Consider the following 22,871-nt stretch of genomic DNA (forward strand, 5'->3'; position numbering starts at 1 on the left):
TGGAGGAATAATTGAGACAAATTTTGACAAATGCCGAAAAACTGGAGAGTGGTGAATTTGAACTGTTCGGAAATTTAAAACAAGGGTTTATACTTTTTAAAAATAAGAAAAAGCGAACAATTTATCTGGAGAGGCTCCATGATGCTCTTTGCACAATAAAACCTACTTCAACAGACAACGAAAGGAAATTCTCGGTGTCAGCAAATTTTTGCACTAAAATTAGATCGGCATTGGGGGATAAATCCCTCAATGCGTTAGTATTCCTTAAATATTACTATATAAAAACTAGTGTTAAAAAATAAAATAGTTATTTAATATTTTTTGTAATTATTTTTATATTTTATGTAAATTCTTATTAAAAATTAAAAAATTGAAATTTTATTATAATTGTTTTTTTACAACAACAACAATAACCACTGTGAAATGGCGAGTTTCTTTAAGGCGTCACAACGACTGTGATAAATAAAAAATAATCAAAAATGAAAAAAAATCAGTGAAAACAAATCATAAGCTGAAAATAAATCAATAAGATTCAAAACCAGTCACAAATTAACAATAAATTATAAGTAATATATAATAAAATAAATTCAATAAATCAATAAGAAGTACAATCAATAACAAAACATCGATTGATTGTAAATCGCAAATAATAAATTCAACTCACAAAATAAATCATAAATTAATTAATTAACAATTATATAAAACAAAATATACCAATTCATTAGAAATAATAGTAAACAGATAAAGACGTCACATTTAAAAATCGGATAGCACTATACTGACTATATATCGAATGTTTTTAAAACATTTTATTTTGGACCCGGACTCGTCGGGTATCTAAAATATTGGACCCGGACCCGACAGGTTTTGAAAACCCGGGTTTTCACAAACCCTAATCAGTAGTCACTTTCGATTTTTTAAATTTGGAATTGATGGTATATTTATATATATTGTGCAAGAAGATTGAAAAAGTGAAATCCTTTTTGACTATTAACGATGCAGATAACGCTCGAAATACAATGAAAGGCTTGCTCTTTGAAAGTTGCCCGTTAAAGTTGGTCAGTAAAATTAATTGTATTTCTGGTACAAATAAGAAACAGTCGGTTATGAAAAATTCAGGCGATGAATTGAAAAAAATTAATAATCTTTCCAATGGAAGAATCCTTCAATTGATGAGAGTATATGATAAAATTGCTGATAATGCACATATATTGAATATTACATTTGGATCATCAGTATGATAATTTAATTTAATTATTTTTTTTTTTTAAATGCTTTTTATTATTACGAAATTATGTTCACAATACATCTTATATCTATTTTAATAGCTACTGATCTACTGATCATTTTCTATTTTAAAATTTAATTTAATTTGGTTAGTAATCATAGTCAGTGGCGGACTGGCCATACAAGCGAACATGCCCGATGGCATGTGGGCCCCACTATCTGTTAGAAAATATGGGCCCCCAGTAAAATTAAATAACTTTTTAACTATTTCACGTGTGTAAAAATTTATAGGATATTGCACTTTGGGACCTAAAGTTTGGATATTTCAACAAAACAAATTTCTTACGATATACAAAAACAGCTAATACCTGCTTTAACAGCCCAAGGATCGGTTAACTTTATTTATTAGGCTCAAAAGTAAGTTTCAACAATTGCGTGGGCCCTTTTGCCGGGCCCACGCAATTTTCCAACGTCAATATTATGTATATACCAATACCTATGTAACAACTAACTACTGAAATAAAAATGGTAATAAACAAATTTCCGTGAATAATATAAACTGAATTGCTTAAAACAATTTTGATAGGACGATTCATCATCAACCAGCGATATAAATTTACTTCATACTTTCAAAATAACATTTGATTATACTTCGACGATATAGTAAGATTTAAATACACAATTTTAAACAGTTTCCGAATATAAAATCTATTCCTAATCTAGACACATCCATGTAAATAGAAATATAGGATAGGGGCCCCTCCCCAAAATCCCGATTTTCGAGTAACATTAATCGAAAATACTATGCATTTTTTTCAGGGACGTAATCTCCTTTACTTTATTTTGTCTCAAAAACATATGTGTAACGTTTATTTTTTGTTTTCAAGAAAAGTTTTAAATTAATATTTTACTGAATCGGTTCAATCACAAATGGTTTTATTTCTCGTATTTTTATTTTATTGCAGACGTCCATTCTCTCACAAAACAACGAATGAGATGGATTTAAACTTCATGTGTAACGAATTCGGTCCAAAAAAAGTTTTAGTTATTTAATAAAATTGCTTTCTGACCAAAACCTTATCAAATTTAGTACATAAACAATACAAATATAAATTTTCAGCTTGATACGTTCAGGGGTGTGGTAAAAAAATTTTTTGACTTTTTTAAGAGGAAAAAATCCCACTTCTGGTTAATTATATTTGATGATTTATTATATTTTCATCACATTGATACAAGGAATTATACATAAAATCGTGAAGAGCATACATATTTAAAGGGTCGATTAAAATAGTGGAAGAAAAATCCGGTAAACTGTCACTTTCGGTTAACGGGTGTTCACGAAATTTTACACACACTCAGACACACAGAGTCACACACATTTTTCTATATTATGTAAACGTGATCAGTGATCGATTCTGAGTTCGAATTTTCGCATGATCACAAAACTTTATCTGTTGTTATCACGTACATATATAAAGTGAAAAGACAGTCAGTAGAAATTAAGTCAATTGATAGTTTTTTAGTGACTCAGTTTGATGGTCGATTTTTGTTGACCATATGAAAAAAATTTTCGCCTGCGGCGCTTTTTTCATTTTTTACATAATATTTTTTTATAATTAGTTTTTCAAAAATAAGCTTATTTTTTCATATTTTATAACTCAATAAGGTGTATGCAAAGAATATTTTCCATTTTTATTTCGATATAAAAAAGATTTTTTGAAAAAAAAATCAATTTGACCAATCTTTGCCTGCCCCCTCCAAGAAAAAGCTGAAATGAGGTCCCTGATTGTTTTCTACCGAAAGTAAAAGCCGCTTTTATGCCGCATTCTTTTATGATGCATTCTATATACCTGGGACAAGAGTTAAAACGAAATATATAATCGATTTTGCTTTCGCAATTTTTCTTGTACCTAAATTTGTATATTCCCATTTTTGAAAATTCTATTAATTTTTTACCCTCGATTTTCAGCGTGATGGAAAGAAGAAAATTTTGTTATATGGGGGGGGGGGGGAATTTTTTTTAACCCTGGGTGGGCCCCCTTTGACTCATGGCATGCACTGATTTCAGTCCCAGTCCGCCACTGATCATAGTATTATATTATTCTAATGTTAATCTACAGAATAATAGGAAAAAGAGCTCAAAAACCTATTTACAATCCTTATAAATGTTCATAATACATCTAATACATAACATTAATTAAAGACTCTCTAAAGTCGATGACCTAAAGCAGATTGTGTTTAAGTAATCTGTGTTTATACCTGAAGGGTATAGACATTTTGTTGTAATCACCGAGACTCTTGACAAGTGTGTTAGTATGGTTATTAGTGATTCTGTCATATAATCTACTGGTTAGTTTGTTAGTAATGTCTGTAACAAACGAAATATTATATATGGCATGCAGTTTTTTCAAGTTGGTATATATTATATAAAATAGAAATATTAAAGCTGCAGAACAACGTCGTCGAACTTTAGCAACATCTTCATCTTCTGATATTTTATTTAATACAGTTCCTACCAGTCAACAGAAATTTCTTGCAAATACTCACAACAAGTCTCGGTTCATTTCAATGTTGAAAGAAAAGTTTACCGCTGAAAATATATTGGTAAAACAAGCTTATAATGATGCAGATGTACTGATTATTGAAACAGCAATAGAGCAATTCAATTTGACAAATACAACTATTGTTGTTGGTGAAGATGTAGACTTACTCGTATTACTCACTGCTCGAACTCCAACTGAAAAAACTATTTTCTTCTTAAAACCTGGAAAAGCTCAACATAAATCGGAAATATATTCATCGAAAAGTTTATCTACTTTTGCAAAGTGTCAAAATCATGTACTATTTTTACACGCAATAACTGGCCGTGATACGACATCTGCATTTTACAGGAGAGGTAAAACAACAGTTTTTAAAATGTTTGAAAAGCAAGATTTAGTTCAATATGCTGAAGTTTTTAAAAACAGTATTTAATTCAACTCCACAAGAAGTTATCACCAACGGAATTCGCTTTCTTCTTTCTATGTACGGAGCTCCTAAAAAAAACTACCTGCTTAGATAAGTATCGATATGGATGTTTCGTTAAAAACACTCGAAATAAAAAACAAGTGCAATAAGCTTGTCTTCCTCCAACCTCAGCTGCTGCTCATCAACATCTTTTTCGGGTATATTACCAAGTTCAAGTGTGGCTTGGTTATCAGCTAGACCCAAAAGACTGGGGTTGGAAGTTGGTCAACAATACATTAGAACCAATTCAGACTTTACTCCCACCTGCGCCGGAAAAACTGCTAAACACTATTTTTTGCAACTGTAAAAAGGGATGCAGTGCTAAATGTGGTTGCAAAAAACTTGGACTGTTTTGTTCTCTCGCATGTACAAATTGTCAAGGCTGGTCGTGTTCTAATGTTGAATCACCAACAGTAGAGGATTCGTTTGATATCAACGAGGAGACATGCGATACATCACTTTTTGAAGATTATGAATCAGATGAATAAATTTCTCTACTTTTTTTTAATTTCCATCGCTTTTATCATTTCCAACCCTTGCTAATATATGTTATTATTCAATAGTTTCAAACTAAACAGAATCACAACAGACCTGTGGAATAGGCCTACTGGGGACACCACGTTAAAAAAAACGCGCTAAGTACACTACCTATGAGGTTGCGTGGAAACGTGTACATATTATGACAATTACAACTTCTTGAATCGTTATATCTCAGAAACGGTGGCTCTTAAAAAAAGTATTGATACATTTTTTATAGATAATTTTATGATCTACAATTTTTGTCTGAAGTAATTTTATGATAAAACTCACCGCTTTGCTGAAAATTGCGAAAACCCCATATTTTTGACCTTTGACCTCAGGTAAATTATTTTTCCAGGTATTAGAACGATGAGGAGTTTTGACATGTCATTTATAATATTATGTTTTGAACAATTTTACTCACTTTCAGCTTGTTGTGAATTTAAGTATCTTTGAATGTCTAAATTGACCGGACTAATATTTCAATGAATAAAATATGATTTTAAGAAAATTAAAAAAAAACGTATAAAACTAAAATACACACATAAAATAGAAAATTGCAATTAAAAATAAATTTACAAAATATAATACGGAAAAATCTTAATTTAATTTCAGAAAATGATATTTTAGAAATAACTATTTCTAATTTTTGTTTTCGTCCACCCTGCAGTCGAAAATAGTCGTTCAAACGCTGTTGATGTCGGCTTTATTGTGAATTTGGAATAATTCCTGTATTTAGGTAAATTAGTAATGTTATTACCGTTTTTCATTCATTCTTACCTTATTACCGTCTCATTATAAACTACTGCTGTTATTAAAGATGCACTATTTTTGCTTAATTCTTTGATTGTGGTTTCAACAGAAGTAAGAACATTCGAATACTCGAATATTCGATTGGGACCCTACACGTAACGTCTTACCATGAAATACATTTTTTGAAACAACCACTGATTTTCCGTTAGTTCTGGATAGTGTTTTCAAAGAGAAATGTTTTAATTTCTGTTAATAAAGAAGCGGAACGTTTTCTCTTGATAACCAACGTACCTTGTTATGCAGCAGAAGATCGGCGTACTCACTTAATATTTCAACTAAAAATTATTTAAATTGCGGATGTTTAAGAGCATTAGCTATAATTGAGTTGAAAATCTTAATCACTGATTTCATTACTTTTTTCTGGAAATGTCTGCACACAAAGCGCTTCTTGATGAATGACGCAATGGTAAGCAAGCACCTCGTGATTAATTTTTCCTTTCAAAAGAGCAACAAACCCTTTTCTTACACCGGTCATTATTTTCACCTCGTCTGTTGAAATTTATCACAATTTTAGAGCACTTTGGCTTAGGATGGAGTATGTTTACCAAAATTATCTCAATTTCATCCACTAAAAAAAATAAATAAATAAATAAAACAAGAAATGCAAATAACAGATCTGTGTATTTAATTTTCTATTATCATTTCTCTTAAAATTATTTAAATAAACTCCAATGAGAATAAATGTCATGTGCCAATGCAGCCATGCAGCCAAAATGTATGAATATTAACAGTATTTATATAATAACAATTTTTTTATATTTATCCCAGTATGCGATTTATTATGTGTCTCGAGGTTAGATTTTTAGACAAATTTCACATTTGTAAGGCTTTTACCCCGTGTGAGTTCTTAAATGTGCCACAAGTTTATATTTATGAAAATATGATTTTAAACAAATTTCACATTTGTGTGGTTTTATCCCAGTATGATATTTTTCATGTATCACGAGGTAAGATTTACTAGAAAATGATTTTAAACAAATGTCACACTTGTGTGGTTTTATCCCAGAGTGAAATTTTTCATGTAACACGAGGTTAGATTTTTGAGTAAATGATTTTAGACAAATTTCACATTTGTAAGGCTTTTCCCCCGTGTGAGTTCTTAAATGTTTCACAAATCCATTTCTAAGAGCAAATGATTTAAAACAAATGTCACATTTGTGTGGTTTTATCCCAGTATGCAATTTTTCATGTGACACGAGGTACGCTTTTTGAGAAAATGATTTTAGACAAATTTTACATTTGTAAGGCTTTTCCCCCGTGTGAGTTCTTAAATGACTCACAAGTCCATCTTTAAAAGCAAATGATTTGAAACAAATGTCACATTTGTGTGTTTTTATCCCAGAATGCAATTTTTTATGTTTCTTGAGGCTAAATTTTCGAGTAAATGAATTTAGACAAATTTCACACTTGTAAAGCTTTCCTTCAGTGTGAGTTATTAAATGTCTCACAAGTTTATTTTTTTTAATAAATAATTTTAAACAAATATCACATTGAAATAGCTTTTCTCCAGGAAGTGATCTTTTGTGTAAAATAAGTTCAGATTCAATGGGAAACTGCTTCAAGCAAATTTCACCATTCTTTCGATGAATTGTCGATTGTGAAGGCTCATCGTTCCATATTACATCCTCCAATAAAAATTCTTCGGTCTTGATCTTCAAGCAATCGTCTAACCTCAGTTGAGACGATTCGTTGTTTCGAAAACAAGCCTTTCGAAAGCTGATCAACAATTCCAGATTGGTCTTACACGAAAGACACACCCTGTCTGGCAACCCATCGCCTCTTTTAACCTGCAGATGAAAAAGTAGGATCAAGCGGTGAGAAGAGTTAACCACAATAATTGTAACCTGTAACCAGCACCGACCTGAATTTGACAGCAGGTCCGAATGCGTTGCTCCAGACGCTCTGGATGAGGACCACCGAAGATGGAGACGGAAGATTCGGGCGGAGCTGATCCAAGACAAAGCCTGCACTCCATCGTCACTGTATTTAACTCCGACAGCCACCAGATCGACTTGTCTTCGCCTTGCTAGTATTTTTTAGTGACATCTTTGGTCTAAATTCGTTACTAGTTTAGGGCTGCCATAATTACACTGAGCAACAAAAAATCTCGTTTTTGAATTACCAGATTGGAGACTAACCAATCTTTACTGAGTTTCACCCACTGAATTCGAATATGATAATGATTTTAGTTGGTTAGTGATCGCTTACGAGATATGAGCGTTTAAAAAAATGCGCGATTTTTACAGTTTTTTGGTTTTTGCGGTCCACCTGAAAGAATTCAGCGGTTGGACTACATGCCATCTCGCTTGCACCAACGCTAGCCGCGTTACGAATGTCTACATAGCGAAAGCATTTCTATTGCAATTACCGCTCGAGTTAGTACTGTCGAGGTCGGTGTATCGGGGTATTGAAATGATAGATTGTGTTTAGATTGTGTATTTTTTATTTGCCCGTGTTATGCTGCGTACGGACCAAACCAACGACGATTTTGGTCCAACGTTTTAACCAGCAGGATAAAACCAGTAGCGTACAAAATATCGAAATAAAAATCAAAATTAAAAATATTATTATTATATTAAAATTAAATTCAAATATCAAAATAAAATTATAATCAATATATTGTGGCGGCTCGCTTATACGACATGGTCAAGTTTGGTTGCTGTGGGAACCAACTTGGCCGGGTTCGGAGAGCTACTACCCACTCTGTCTTCAGCTGTCATATAATAAACACGTGCATTAACATGCCAGTCGTCTCATTCGTTCATCCTCCATACTGGTGACCCCCGACGTCGAGCCACGCAGCCTCGATCAATTTCAACTGCCGCTCATCCCTGCCTCGCCGAGCCAGGCGGGAGAGCTACCCGCCGCGCCCCCATCGCCATCAACACAGCACGCCGCGGCCCGCGGGTGACAATAAACGAGCAGACATGGCTACCTACCTGAGCGAATGAGACGACGATCTTGACAGCTGGATGTGGAGTCATGCGCGATCCACTACACATAGAACGGTCATCCAGCACCACAAGACATACACCACCTCAGCACCATCATCATCATCATCATCATCAAGGCCCCGTCCGTCCCCACGAGCGTCGTCACGCCGAGACGGGCGGTAGCGCTACAACACCTCCACGAGCCACAACGACTCACAGTCCAGCTCGGAGTATCATCAACCACATCGATGCCCCTGCCGCCCCCGCCGCCCCACCAACCGACATCAGCCTCGGAAGAGCGGCGCCGCCGCAGCATCGCATCGGCGCGACCATCGGACCACCCACCGTCCTGCTCGTGACGTCACCGCCCTCGAATCTACCGACCATTCAGGGCGGTACACCTATGTACACAGCGGATGACCCACGTCAACAATTTTTTTCTCCCCACTCAATAATTTTTTTTCTCTTTGTGTAACAATAATTTTTTTCTTTTGTAAAATTTGTTTCTTTGTAATTTTGGTATCGCTGATGCTGGGGGGGGAGTGATGTGGCGGCTCGCTTATACGACATGGTCGAGTTTGGTTGCCTTCCTGCGAGTGGGAACCAACTTGGCCGGGTTCGGAGAGCTACTACCCACTCTGTCTTCAGCTGTCATATAATAAACACGTGCATTAACATGCCAGTCGTCTCATTCGTTCATCCTCCATAATATTAAATTTAAAATAAAATATTGAAAGTTAAAACAGAACATGCCCAATTTAAATAAATTTTCGAGATTGACCTAAAATTAGATCATCAACAATCACATACAGGTAATCCTCGACTTTTGTTTGTCGAAGATGTTTTGACTTACGAAGATACGCACTAAGATCGAGAAAAAAATCAAAGAATTATTATTTTTACTTCCCCGTAATGCGCAGTTACTGAGAATATATCATGTGTTAGTATGGGTGACCGAGCGATGGTCCCAACCCGGCACGTTGTCGGTTTATCAAACTAAATTTTTTTAGTCTTCAATTGTTTCTCTCGTCGAAATAAATCAATTAATTAAATCATTTCAGAGGTAAATTTTATCGGATAATGTCTTCAATTGTTTCTCTCGTCGAAATAAATCAAATAATTAAATCCATCTCAGAGGTAAAATTTATCGGATAATGTGTGATTATTAATTTTATTTCGACCAAAGAAAAAAAAACCCTTTGACAAATCACCGACATTTTTTTTGTTAAATATTTCATCGACGGCGAAACACAGTAGTATATCGTGACGACTTATAAGAAACAACAACAATGTTTTTTTCGCTCGTAATTATAATATTTCTCTGGTTGTAATGCGTATCGTCGTAATTCAAAGCATTGTTGTAATTCAAAACATCAACGATGATCTAATTTTAGCTCAATCTCGCTCGTTAGCTTAATTTTGATATTTAATTTCAATTTTTTTATTTAATTTTTATTTCGATATTTTGTACGCTACTGGTTTTAAAAGTTGGCCCAAAATCGTCGTTGGTTTGGTGCGTACGGACCATTACACCGAGTGGGGTCGCTCTGTCAGACCCACCGAACCCGCGCGTCCAAGTGTTGCCACCCTACATAAAAGCTGGTGTGGCAACACCCAAGACCGTTGGCTCGACAAGCCTCCACAATACTCCCCCTCTAGTGACAACGTTGCCAAAATTATGCTAGACGAATCTATGTTCCCCCCATATCTTTCAAAAGAGCGAATGCAGAAAAAAATCTCTAAAGTTGTTTGACCTTTAGTGACTGATACTGGAACAGCGGTGGCTACATTTTATGTCAGAACAAAAGTTATAGTGTGTTGTTGAAAATCACAGGATGAGGTTGAGTCAATAAATATAATGTTATTATGGTTTGGTCTCTTCATTAGCGGAGTCGTGATTATTACAGTAAAGGGATTTTCTATAAATTTAATTTTGGCAGCCCCTTTTCTCCCTATACATTGAATAGTCTTGTAGGAATATAGCACGACTTATGCTATTACGAATCAAAACCAGCGATCTCATCATCGATCCTGTACAAACATGCATAACTCAAGGGCAACGTCCCCTTCGACCATTCCAGAAGAAAGACTTCATCGCTCGATCGTAATACGAACGAAACCCAACAGTGATGTCATCAGGCAACCGTAAACACGTGACAAGTCGTTTACGCGTGGCACTCGACCCCATTCTCAAACGAACGACGTCCTGGCGCTGACCCCATAGCTATAATGCACGCGCCTTGAAAATAGGTCAACATGTGTCCTGGAAACGAAGACAAAGCATCTGCACGCAGCACGCTTCCAGCCAGAACGTATATAAAGCGACGCACCAGCTCCCAACACCAGAATTAACCTCTGGAATTCAACCAGCTCACTTCTCCGAAGCTCAACCTCTTCGTACATACAATAATCATTGTAACGATTGAACAAAAATAAACGATCCTCTTACAAACACAAACGGAGTTTTCTTATACCGGGACACGGTCAACACATCTGTCCCGCGTAACAAAGTCTCATATGTATATTTTCTGTAAGAAAAGAATTTAAAATTTATTATGCACACAGCTTTATAAAATGTTCATTGTCATAATATTCATTACCTTGATCATACTAGTCATTGGCATCACTCAAATTCTTTTGCTTCCACAATGTATACGAATTAGCTGACCGTGCGTTTTTTATTTACCATTATGCTTTTCCACCTTCTTTGAATTTGATGATACTATAGGGGATGAAACAAATGAGACGACTTGCATGTTGATGGACGTGTTTTATTTATGGCAGCCGAAGACGGAGTGATGATAGCACTCCGAACACGGCCGAGTTGGTCCCAACTCGGATGGTAACCGAAGTTTGACCATGTCGAAGACCCGCCACAATACTCTGAAAATATATATGTTGGTTTTTATTATATAAGTTAGATAAGAAAATGCTACCAAGGTATTTCGATAGATATTTTATTAGAGGTATGGGGGAGGCGAGTGTAACAGTGACGGTGTTGTTTATGCACTAATGTTTATTCTGACGAAGAGAATATTTCCTGCAAAACGTTGAACGACCGTGTATCGCATTGGTACTGCCAGAACCTCGGCGGTCGCCACAGAGAGTTACATTTACACAAATACCTATAGAATTTGAGGTAGCAATAAATCACAGAATTTAAAATTAAATAAGAGTAGGAAAAAAATGTATGTATGGAAGTGTTGTCATTTATAATAAGCTGCCAGATGAAATTAGAAATATACTTGTAATATTGATAAACTTCTGGTAGCTGTAAGGCAACACTTAAAACAGTGTGTTTGTATGAACATACATATGTGAATGTATGTGCATGCATGTGTATATATTATATAAAAATACATTATTATTTGTATGATTGAATGTAATTAGCCATTAAGTTTTGCTATCTCTTAAATAAATAAATAAAACCTTTATTGCTTCAAGACTCTACAATCACACATCCTATTCAAATCTAAATATTATCTGATATATATGCTTACCGCATATGGTTTAGGATCTCTGACCATTATTGAGGGAATAATGAATGCAGAAAGGTACAAAAATGTACTTTAAAATTTTGTAATTCCAACGATCGAGAAAATAGCGCAACATTCAAAAATCCGGTTTATCAAGACGATTCTGCACCATGTCATCGCGTTCGAGCCGGAAGTACAATTTCGTTTTTTTTTCCTAATCTTTTACCAAATGATTAATAATATCCTTTTTCACTTACAGATCACAGAATTTAAGAATGTACTGGCCATCAAATCACTAGAATGGCCGGGCAACAATCCAGATCTGAATCCGATCGAAAACCTATGGGCTATTTTAAAGAGAAAATTGGCAAAACGTCGGACATTAAATACCATAGAATTGCGTAAAAACATAACCGAAACTTGGGAGAATGATATCACGATGGAATGTTTAAATTCACTGTACGAAATTAACGCATATTGGCGATTATTCAAAATTGAGGCAGCAGTACTAAATATTAGCCTGTTGAGAATAGCTTCCCTCATATTTAAAATTATTGTTTTGAGATGGCAAATTTCAATATCAGAATTATTGTCTTGGCGATGTTTCAGCAGGCTTGGAAAGTGAATCAAAGTTTCTCTTTCAAAATCTTGGATCAAAAGTGGATAATTTGTTTTCGAATGAAATAACTTCTTCTAACATCGAAAAAATTGTGTTTCCATCCCCTGTAATTTACGATTAAGCTGATTTCGATGAGACGTAACTAGGGATCCCAAATATTCGTCGACTTCTACTTTTCGAATATTCGAAAATTAAAAAAAAAGATAATTACATATATACTGTGGCGGCTCGCTTATACGACATGGTCGAGTTTGGTTGCCTTCCTGCGAGTGGGGACCAACCCGGCTGGGTTCGGAGAGCCACTACCCACTCTGTCTTCAGCTGTCATATAATAAACACGTGCATTAACATGCCAGTCGTCTCATTCGTTCATCCTCCATACTGGTGACCCCCGACATCGAGCCACGCAGCCTCGATCAATTTCAACTGCCGCTCATCCCTGCCTCGCCGAGCCAGGCGGGAGAGCTACCCGCCGCGCCCCCATCGCCATCAACACAGCACGCCGCGGCCCGCGGGTGACAATAAACGAGCAGACATGGCTACCTACCTGAGCGAATGAGACGACGATCTTGACAGCTGGATGTGGAGTCATGCGCGATCCACTACACATAGAACGGTCATCCAGCACCACAAGACATACACCACCTCAGCACCATCATCATCATCATCATCAAGGCCCCGTCCGTCCCCACGAGCGTCGTCACGCCGAGACGGGCGGTAGCGCTACAACACCTCCACGAGCCACAACGACTCACAGTCCAGCTCGGAGTATCATCAACCACATCGATGCCCCTGCCGCCCCCGCCGCCCCACCAACCGACATCAGCCTCGGAAGAGCGGCGCCGCCGCAGCATCGCATCGGCGCGACCATCGGACCACCCACCGTCCTGCTCGCGACGTCACCGCCCTCGAATCTACCGACCATTCAGGGCGGTACACCTATGTACACAGCGGATGACCCACGTCAACAATTTTTTTCTCCCCACGTAATAATTTTTTTTCTTTGTGTAACAATAATTTTTTTCTTTTGTAAAATTTGTTTCTTTGTAATTTTGGTATCGCTGATGCTGGGGGGGGAGTGATGTGGCGGCTCGCTTATACGACGGTCGAGTTTGGTTGCCTTCCTGCGAGTGGGGACCAACCCGGCTGGGTTCGGAGAGCCACTACCCACTCTGTCTTCAGCTGTCATATAATAAACACGTGCATTAACATGCCAGTCGTCTCATTCGTTCATCCTCCATAATACTAAGCATAATTTACATTATATTTATATATGTAACATATTTCAATGAATAAAACATGATTTTAAGAAAATTAAAAAGACGTATAAAACTAAAATACACACATAAAATAGAAAATTGCAATTAAAAATAAATTTACAAAATATAATACGGAAAAATCTTAATTTAATTTTAGAAATAGAGTCGAGTCGAAAATAGTCTTTGGGCCGGGCCGCACCGCTCGACTCGCGAACGACTTGGTTGGCGCGACGTGTGGTTCTGAAATTGCAAAATGACCGATCCCATACACATTGTATGGGGTCACATTTCATCGGACCGCACCCTGCAACATGTCGGTCTCTCGGGTAATAAAGCCCGACGACGGTTGATATCAGTTGACGCCGTTGGGTCTGGTCGCATGGATTTTATGACCTGAACTATCGACATGCCGGACCCATCAAAAAAACACCAACAACCGCACGAGCAATCTACGACATGCCTCTATTGTATGAATGATCAATCTATGAGATAATTTCAGGCCATCCCCGAGTTGAAAGGAAGACCGCACCCACAGATTTTCCAGCAACAAAACTCGTCAACAAAGTTGTTCGTGAGTCGAGCGGTGCGGCCCGGCCCTTTCACACGCTGTTGATGTCGGCTTTATTGTGAATTTGGAATGATTCCTGTATTTAGGTAAATTAGTAATGTTATTACCGTTTTCCATTCACTCTTACCTTATTACCGTCTCATTATAAACTACTGCTGTTAATAAAGATGCACTATTTTTGCTTAATTCTTTGATTGCGGTTTCAACGGGAGTAAGAACATTCGAATACTCGAATATTCGATTGGGAACCTACACGTAACGTCTTACCATGAAATACATTTTTTGGAACAACCACTGATTTTCCGTTAGTTCTGGATTGTGTTCTCAAGGAGAAATGTTTTAATTTCTATAATTGAGGAAGCGCAACGTTTTCTCTTGATAACCAACGTACCTTGTTATGCAGCAGATCTGCTTTCTAGACTCACTTTCTATTTCAACTAAAACTTCTAACTAAACTAAACTAAATTGGCGATTATTAAGAACATTGGCTATAATGAAGTTGATAATCGTTATCACTAATTCCATTACTTTTTTCTGGAAATGTCTGAACACAAATGACGCAATGGTAAGCCAGTACCTTGTGAATAATTTTTCCTTTCAAAATAGCAACAAATCCTTTTCTTACGGCGGACATATTTTTCGTCTGTTTGTCTGATTAAGTATGTTTACCAAAATTATCTCAATTTCATCCAATTAATAAAAATTACTACATTTAAAATAAATAAAACAAAAAAGCCACATAATAGATCTGTGTATTTAATTTTCAATTACCATTTCTCTTAAAATTATTTAAATAAACTGCAATGAGAATAAATACCATGTGAGGAGGGCGCCAGAAATATCATGGCACGCATGTAGCCAAAATGTAAGAATATTAACAGTATTTATATAATAACAATTTTTTTTTATATTCATCCCAGTATGCAATTTACTGTCTCGAGGTTAGATTTTTGAGTAAATGATTTTAGACAAACCTCACAATTGTAAGGCTTCTCCCCCATTCTTAAATGTCTCACAAGTTGTCACATTTGTGTGGTTTTATCCCAAGGTAAGATTTTTGTGAAAATGATTTTAAACAGATTTCACACTTGTAAGGTTTTTCACCCGAGTGAGATCTCAAATGGATCATAAGTGTATTTTTTCCAATAAATGATTTTAAACAAATTTCACATTTGTGTGGTTTTATCCCAGTATGCAATTTTTCATGTGCAACAAGGTGAGATTTTAGAGTAAATGATTTTAAACAAATTTCACATTTGTGTGGTTTTATCCCAGTATGCAATTTTTCATGTGTAACAAGGTGAGATTTTAGAGTAACTGATTTTAGACAAATTTCACACTTGTAAGGCTTTTCCCCCGTGTGAGTTCTTAAATGTTTCACAACTTCATTTTTTTCAATAAATGATTTTAAACAAATGTCACATTTGTGTAGTTTTATCCCAGTATGCCAATTTTTATGTCTCTTGAGGTCAGAATTTTGAGTAAATGATTTTAGACAAATTTCACATTTGTAAGGTTTTTCACGCGTGTGAGTTCTTAAATGTCTCACAAGTTTAGATTTTTCAATAAATGATTTTAAACAAATGTCACATTTGTGTGGTTTTATCCCAGAATGATATTTTTCATGTATCACAAGGTGAGATTTTTGTGAAAATGATTTTAAACAGATTTCACAGTTGTAAGGTTTTTCACCTGTGTGAGATCTCAAATGGATCATAAGTGTATTTTTATGAGCAAATTATTTCAAACAAATTTCACATTTGTGTGGTTTTATCCCGGTATGCAATTTTTCATGTGAAACGAGGTGAGATTTTCGAGAAAATGATTTTAAACAAATGTCACATTTGTGTAGTTTTATCCCAGTATGCAAATTTTTATGTATCACGAGGTAAGATTTTCGAGTAAATGATTTAAGACAAATTTCACACTTGCAAGGCTTTCCACCCGTGTGAGTTATTAAATGTCTCACAAGTCTATTTTTTTGAATAAATGATTTTGAACAAATATCACATTGAAATAGCTTTTCTCCAGGAAGTGATATTTTGTGTAAAATAAGTTCAGATTCGATGGGAAACGGCTTCAAGCAAATTTCACTATCTTTTCGGTGAATTGTCGATTGTGAAGGCTCATCGTTCCATATTACATCCTCCAATAAAACTTCTTCAGTCTTGATCTTCAAGCAATCGTCGAACCTCAGTCGAGACGATTCGTTGTTTCGAAAACAAGCCTTTCGAAAGCTGATCAACAATTCCAGATTGGTCTAACACGAAAGACACACCGTGTCTGGCAACCCATCGCCTCTTTTAACCTGCAGATGAAATATGTAAGAAGTAGGATCAAGCGGTGAGAAGAGTTAACCACAATAATTGTAACCTGTCACCAGCACCGACCTGAATTTGACAGCAGGTCCGAATGCGTTGCTGCAGACGCTCTGGATGAGTACCGCCGAAGATGGAGACGGAAGAGTCGGCCGGAGCTGATCCAAGACAAAGCCTGCACTCCATCGTCCCTGTATTTAACTCTGACAGCAACAAATCGACTCGCCCTCGCCTTGCAATTCTGTTTAGTGACATCTTTGGTCTAACTTTGGTACTAGTTTGGGGCTGCCATAATTATCGGTTGACGCAGTGGCGTAGTTACCGCGCCCGCAGAAATTCAATCGACTGATCCTAGCCCTTCTTCCTCAGTCATTTCTGGTGAAGTGGTCGATTCATTTAGGAGGTTCCTTCTTCAAGAAAAATATCTGACTGACCGAGGATATTACAAATGAGCAGACAGAAAATAACACCAATCTGAGGAAATTCATATTGAATACGACACTTGTCAACCCGCTCTTGTATCTTTTCCTCGAGGCCTCGTTGGAAAATATACTTTTCCAAAAAAAAATTAAGTGGACCAACCAGTCAGGGTTATTCACTAAAACTGAATAGAGTATACTGTGTTGGCGTTTTGCTGACAAAAAAACCAATATTATGTAGGCGAGGTACATGTGTGTTGACCGTATCCCGGCCTAACGAAACACTGTTGTGCTGGTTTTATAAAGTTTTATTGTTTGCCTATGGTTGTACAAAGGTATTATATTTGGGCAAAAGTATGTCGTTCAGCGGTCTCTGGATATGGTAGAGTGTCGCTGGCTCGGCCTTCGTTTATGTTCAGAAGGTCTCTGGATGCGGCAGTGTGTTGCTGGCTCGTTCGGCTGGTTGATCTTCCAAGTCCGCGTGGTGTAGTGGTGGCAGGTCAGGAGCTGGATGCTGACTGGTCTGCTGCTGTGTGTCGACGCTTGCTGCTGTGGGTCGACTGGCGTTGTTTGGGTTGTAGCTCCTTTTATAGTGTTTCTGGAATCACCTGATCGATGGTGGTGGTTGTTGATGCGTAAGCGAGGAATTTGCTTTTGTCGATGGGGTGGACTTTTCTGGAACGATTGGCGCCGTTCCGCTCGATGTAGTTTAATGGTGGCGGCGTGTTTCGACCGTTTTGGTTCCGCTCGACTGGTAGGGGCGTTCCGCTTGAGTTTAATATAATGACTGCAGGTGTGCGTCGTCTGGGTTTCGTTCCGCTCGAGTGTGAAGGGTGGATCATTCTCGAATGTTTCGATGACGATGACGATGACGAGATTCCTACAATTATAACTATTCTTGGGTTGAAGAGATCAAATATTGGAGAGGACTTTCAAAAAAATTTTAATGCATGAAAAATCACAAGTATACTTAATCCTGTTTTACGAACGATTTGTACGACATTTGAAGAATATATTTCGTCAGAATTCGTATAAATTATTGACGCCAAGTCATTCATCTGCTAAATGTAATTTGGCATTTCGAGAACATTACTTGAGAACATCATTTCGAGAAATTTTAATGCATGAAAAATCACGAGTACACACTAAATCCTGTTTTACGTACGATTTGTGGAAAAATTCAGAAACATTTGAAGAATATATCTAGTCAGAATTGTGAAGTCGTAAAAAATTATTGACGTTAAGTCATTCATCTGCTAAATGTAATTTGGCATTTCGAGAACATCAATAAAGTTTGATATTGTTGCGCTGAAGTGAAGACGGGGGCTTTCAGGATCGGAGAGAAATACGCAGGAGTTTTGTAGAAGTCGTTTATTCGTCTGCTCTCGTCAGCGCTCCAGGTCGGAATGGTTTCCAGGCCAAGAGCGCCCCATATTTAAACACGTTTGGGCTCAACAACTAATGGTCGATGAATCAGACGATTCCATTGGCCGTTGCATACGGCTCATTCATTCGTAGAGGCCATTTTGGCGGGAACGAGAGATCAGGTGATCTGCGCTAGTAAACCATCGGTCCACGGGCGTCACTCACCTAATCTCTACATTACAATATCTTCTAACAATCCTGGAAATTTTTATCTTTTATTAACCTTCTGGCAACTTATATTTGGAAGCATTGATAGCCAAACACACATATAGCAGGTTCTGTGACATATTTGAACGCGAAAATACAAAATACAGAAGAACAGATTTTTTTACGTTAAAAGGTTATCATTATTTTGGAAAGTTATTTTGCTGTAAGGAAATAATGTGTATAAGGGGGGGGGGGGGGGGAGCCGCCTAAAATTGACTTTACGTCACTGTTTCGGTGATTACTGGTCACAAATAACTGATCACAAAGTCACTAAAATCTCTATAACGGAACTTCTGGCAGCCGAAAAGTCCATCATACTAACGATAACTATCATACAAACGATAATTATCATCTTTTTCTTATTATGCTGTACATTAACATTAGAATAATACAATACACACTAAATTAAATATCAGACAAATATTATGTATTCGCGATTTTCATGGAAAAAAATGTCTTTGTGACCACCGCAATGTGACGAACAATCCAATTACCCAATTATCGACATTCATAGCTTTAATTGCGATTGCGTAAAAACATAACCGAAATTTGGGAGAATGATATCAAGATGAAATGTTTAAATTCACTGTACGAAATTAACGCACATTGGCGATTATTCAAAATTGAGGCACCAGTACGAAATATTAACCTGTTGAGAATAGCTTCCCTAATATTTAAAATTATTGTTTTGAGATGGCAAATTTCAATATCAGAATTATTTTCTTGGCGATAATCCAGCAGGCTTGGAGTGCATCAAAGTTTCTCTTTCAAAATCTTGGATCAAAAGCGGATAATTTGTTTTCGAATGAAATAATTTCTGCTAACATTGAAAAAATTGTGTTTTCATCCCCTGTAGTTTACGATTGAGCTGATTTCGATGAGACGTAACTAGGGATTCCAAATATTCAAAAGACCTCAATTATTCGAATATCGAATAGTAAATCAATAGCTATTCGAATATTAAAAAAAACATAATTACATATATACTAAGCATAATTTACATTATATTTATATATGTAATATATTTCAATGAATAAAACAATTTTAAGAAAATTAAAAAACATAAAACTACTGATTTTCCGTTAGTTCTGGATAGTGTTCTCAAGGAGAAATATTTTAATTTCTTTCAATGAGGGAGCGAAACGTTTTCTCTTGATAACCAACGTACCTTGTTATGCAGCAGATCTGCGTACTCACTTTCTATTTCAACTACAACTTTCTGGAAATGTCTGAAGTTTTCATGTCAAAATAGCAACAAACCCTTTTCTTACGCCGGTCATATTTTTGGCCCTTTCTGTTTGTCTGATTAAGTATGTTTACCAAAATTATCTCAATTTCATCCAATAAATAAAAATTATTGCATTTAAAATAAATAAAACAAGAAAGCCAAATAAAAGATTTGTGTATTTAATTTTCAATTACCATTTCTCTTAAAATCATTTAAATAAACTTCAATGAGAATAAATGTCATATGAGGGGGGTGCCAGAAACATCATGGCACGCATGTAGCCAAAATGTAAGAATATTAACAGTATTTATATAAAAACAATATTTTTTATATTCATCCCAGTATGCAATTTGCTGTGTCTCGAGGTTAGATTTTTGAGTAAATGATTTTATACAAATTTCACAATTGTAAGGCTTCTCCCCCATTCTTAAATGTCTCACAAGTGTATTTTGTCACATTTGTGTGGTTTTATCCCAGAATGATATTTTTCATGTATCACAAGGTGAGATTTTCGTGAAAATGATTTTAAACAGATTTCACACTTGTAAGGTTTTTCAACCGAGTGAGATCTCAAATGGATCATAAGTGTATTTTTTCCAATAAATGATTTTAAACAAATTTCACATTTGTGTGGTTTTATCCCAGAATGCAATAAACAAATGTCACATTTGTGTAGTTTTATCCCAGTATGCAAATTTTTATGTATCACGAGGTAAGATTTTTGAGTAAATGATTTTAAACAAATGTCACATTAGTGTAGTTTTATCCCAGAATGATATTTTTCATGTATCACAAGGTGAGATTTTTGAGTAAATGATTTTGGACAAATTTCACACTTGTAAGGCCCTTCCCCTGTGTGAGTTCTTAAATGTTTCACAAGTTCATTTTTTTCATTAAAAGATTTTAAACAAATGTCACATTTGTGTAGTTTTATCCCAGTATGCCAATTTTTATGTCTCTTGAGGTCAGAATTTTGAGTAAATGATTTTAGACAAATTTCACATTTGTAAGGTTTTTCACCCGTGTGAGATCTTAAATGTCTCACAAGTTTAGATTTTTCAATATATGATTTTAAACAATTGTATGCAATTTTTCATGTGACACGAGGATAGATTTTCGAGCAAATGATTTTAAACAAATTTCACATTTGTGTGGTTTTATCCCAGTATGATCATTTTTATGTATCACGAGGTAAGATTTTCGAGAAAATGATTTTAAACAAACGTCACATTTGTGTAGTTTTATCCCAGTATGCAAATTTTTATGTATCACGAGGTAAGATTTTCGAGAAAATGATTTTAAACAAATGTCACATTTGTGTAGTTTTATCCCAGTATGCAAATTTTTATGTTCATTGAGGTTAGATTTTTGAGTAAATGATTTAAGACAAATTTCACACTTGTAAGGCTTTTCTCCCGTGTGAGTTATTAAATGTGTCACAAGTGTATTTTTCCTAATAAATGATTTTAAACAAATTTCACATTTGTGTGGTTTTATCCCAGTATGATCATTTTTATGTATCACGAGGAAAGATTTTCGAGAAAATGATTTTAAACAAATGTCACATTTGTGTAGTTTTATCCCAGTGTGCAAATTTTTATGGTCATCGAGGTTAGATTTTTGAGTAAATGATTTAAGACAAATTTCACACTTGTAAGGCTTTCCTCCCGTGTGAGTTATTAAATGTCTCACAAGTGTATTTTTTCTATTAAATGATTTTAAACAAATTTCACATTTGTGTGGTTTTATCCCAGTATGATCATTTTTATGTATCACGAGGTAAGATTTTTGAGTAAATGATTTAAGACAAATTTCACACTTGTAAGGCTTTCCACCCGTGTGAGTTATTAAATGTCTCACAAGTCTATTTTTTTGAATAAATGATTTTAAACAAATATCACATTGAAATAGCTTTTCTCCAGAAAGTGATCTTTTGTGTAAAATAAGTTCAGATTCAATGGGAAACGGCTTTAAGCAAATATCACTATTCTTTCGATGAATTGTCGACTGAAGAGGCTCATGCAATTTCGATTGTGAAGGCTCATCGTTCCATATTACATCCTCCAATAAAACTTCTTCAGTCTTGATCTTCAAGCAATCGTCTAACCTCAGTTGAGACGATTCGTTGTTTCGAAAACAAGCCTTTCGAAAGCTGATCAACAATTCCAGATTGGTCTTACACGAAAGACACACCCTGTCTGGCAACCCATCGCCTCTTTTAACCTGCAGATGGAAAAAGTAGGATCAAGCGGTGAGAAGAGTTAACCACAATAATTGTAACCTGTCACCAGCACCGACCTGAATTTGACAGCAGGTCCGAATGCGTTGCTGCAGACGCTCTGGATGAGGATCACCGAAGATGGAGACGGAAGATTCGGCTGGAGCTGATCCAAGACAAAGCCTGCACTCCATCGTCCCTGTATTAAACTCTGACAGCAACAGATCGACTCGCCTCCGCCAGGCAATTATTTTTAGTGACATCTTTGGTCTAAATTTGGAAGTAGTTTAGGGCTGCCATAATTAGTGTTGTAAAATTCTCGATAATAATCTTTTGGCGAATATTCTCCAAATCGAGAATTTTTGAGAATATTCATTTTTAGAGCATCTGGAGGGCTTTTATATAATACTATTCCGTTGCAATTTCATTAATAATAATTTTTAACATTTTGCATTTCATGTGTACAGAGAGAGGGTAAATTTACGATTTCATATTATGTATTATATTTTAAAAGCAGGCACTGATGTGAAATAACAATTAAAATATTCAAACTCATACAAAATCAGTGTTAAACAATTTCGTCGAAAACTTGCGAGGTTCCTTCTTCAAGAAAAATATCTGACTGACCGAGGACAT

The 22,871-nt window shown here is 35.9% G+C and overlaps 2 protein-coding genes and 1 long non-coding RNA gene across 3 annotated transcripts; all 3 read right to left on the bottom strand.

Moving 5' to 3' along the window:
• Positions 1 to 6,167: 6,167 nt before the first annotated feature.
• LOC143915717 (uncharacterized) lies at positions 6,168 to 7,637 on the bottom strand. The gene is made up of 2 exons (XM_077436474.1): positions 7,427 to 7,637; positions 6,168 to 7,352 (listed from the first exon to the last, which is right to left on the bottom strand). Exons 1-2 carry the CDS (start codon positions 7,538 to 7,540, stop codon positions 6,396 to 6,398), a joined length of 1,071 nt encoding a protein of 356 aa, XP_077292600.1. The 5' UTR covers positions 7,541 to 7,637; the 3' UTR covers positions 6,168 to 6,395.
• A 7,517-nt stretch (positions 7,638 to 15,154) lies between these two features.
• LOC143915718 (uncharacterized) lies at positions 15,155 to 17,002 on the bottom strand. The gene is made up of 3 exons (XR_013260926.1): positions 16,811 to 17,002; positions 15,945 to 16,728; positions 15,155 to 15,882 (listed from the first exon to the last, which is right to left on the bottom strand). It is a non-coding gene; the product is annotated as an uncharacterized LOC143915718 (long non-coding RNA).
• A 3,172-nt stretch (positions 17,003 to 20,174) lies between these two features.
• LOC143915715 (uncharacterized) lies at positions 20,175 to 22,501 on the bottom strand. Its single transcript, XM_077436472.1, has 2 exons — positions 22,316 to 22,501; positions 20,175 to 22,240 (listed from the first exon to the last, which is right to left on the bottom strand). Exons 1-2 carry the CDS (start codon positions 22,496 to 22,498, stop codon positions 21,089 to 21,091), a joined length of 1,335 nt encoding a protein of 444 aa, XP_077292598.1. The 5' UTR covers positions 22,499 to 22,501; the 3' UTR covers positions 20,175 to 21,088.
• Between the last annotated feature and the right edge of the window lie 370 nt (positions 22,502 to 22,871).

The sequence above is a fragment of the Arctopsyche grandis genome, chromosome 8 (genome assembly GCF_051622035.1).
Source record: "Arctopsyche grandis isolate Sample6627 chromosome 8, ASM5162203v2, whole genome shotgun sequence".
Taxonomy (NCBI): Eukaryota; Metazoa; Arthropoda; class Insecta; order Trichoptera; family Hydropsychidae; genus Arctopsyche; species Arctopsyche grandis.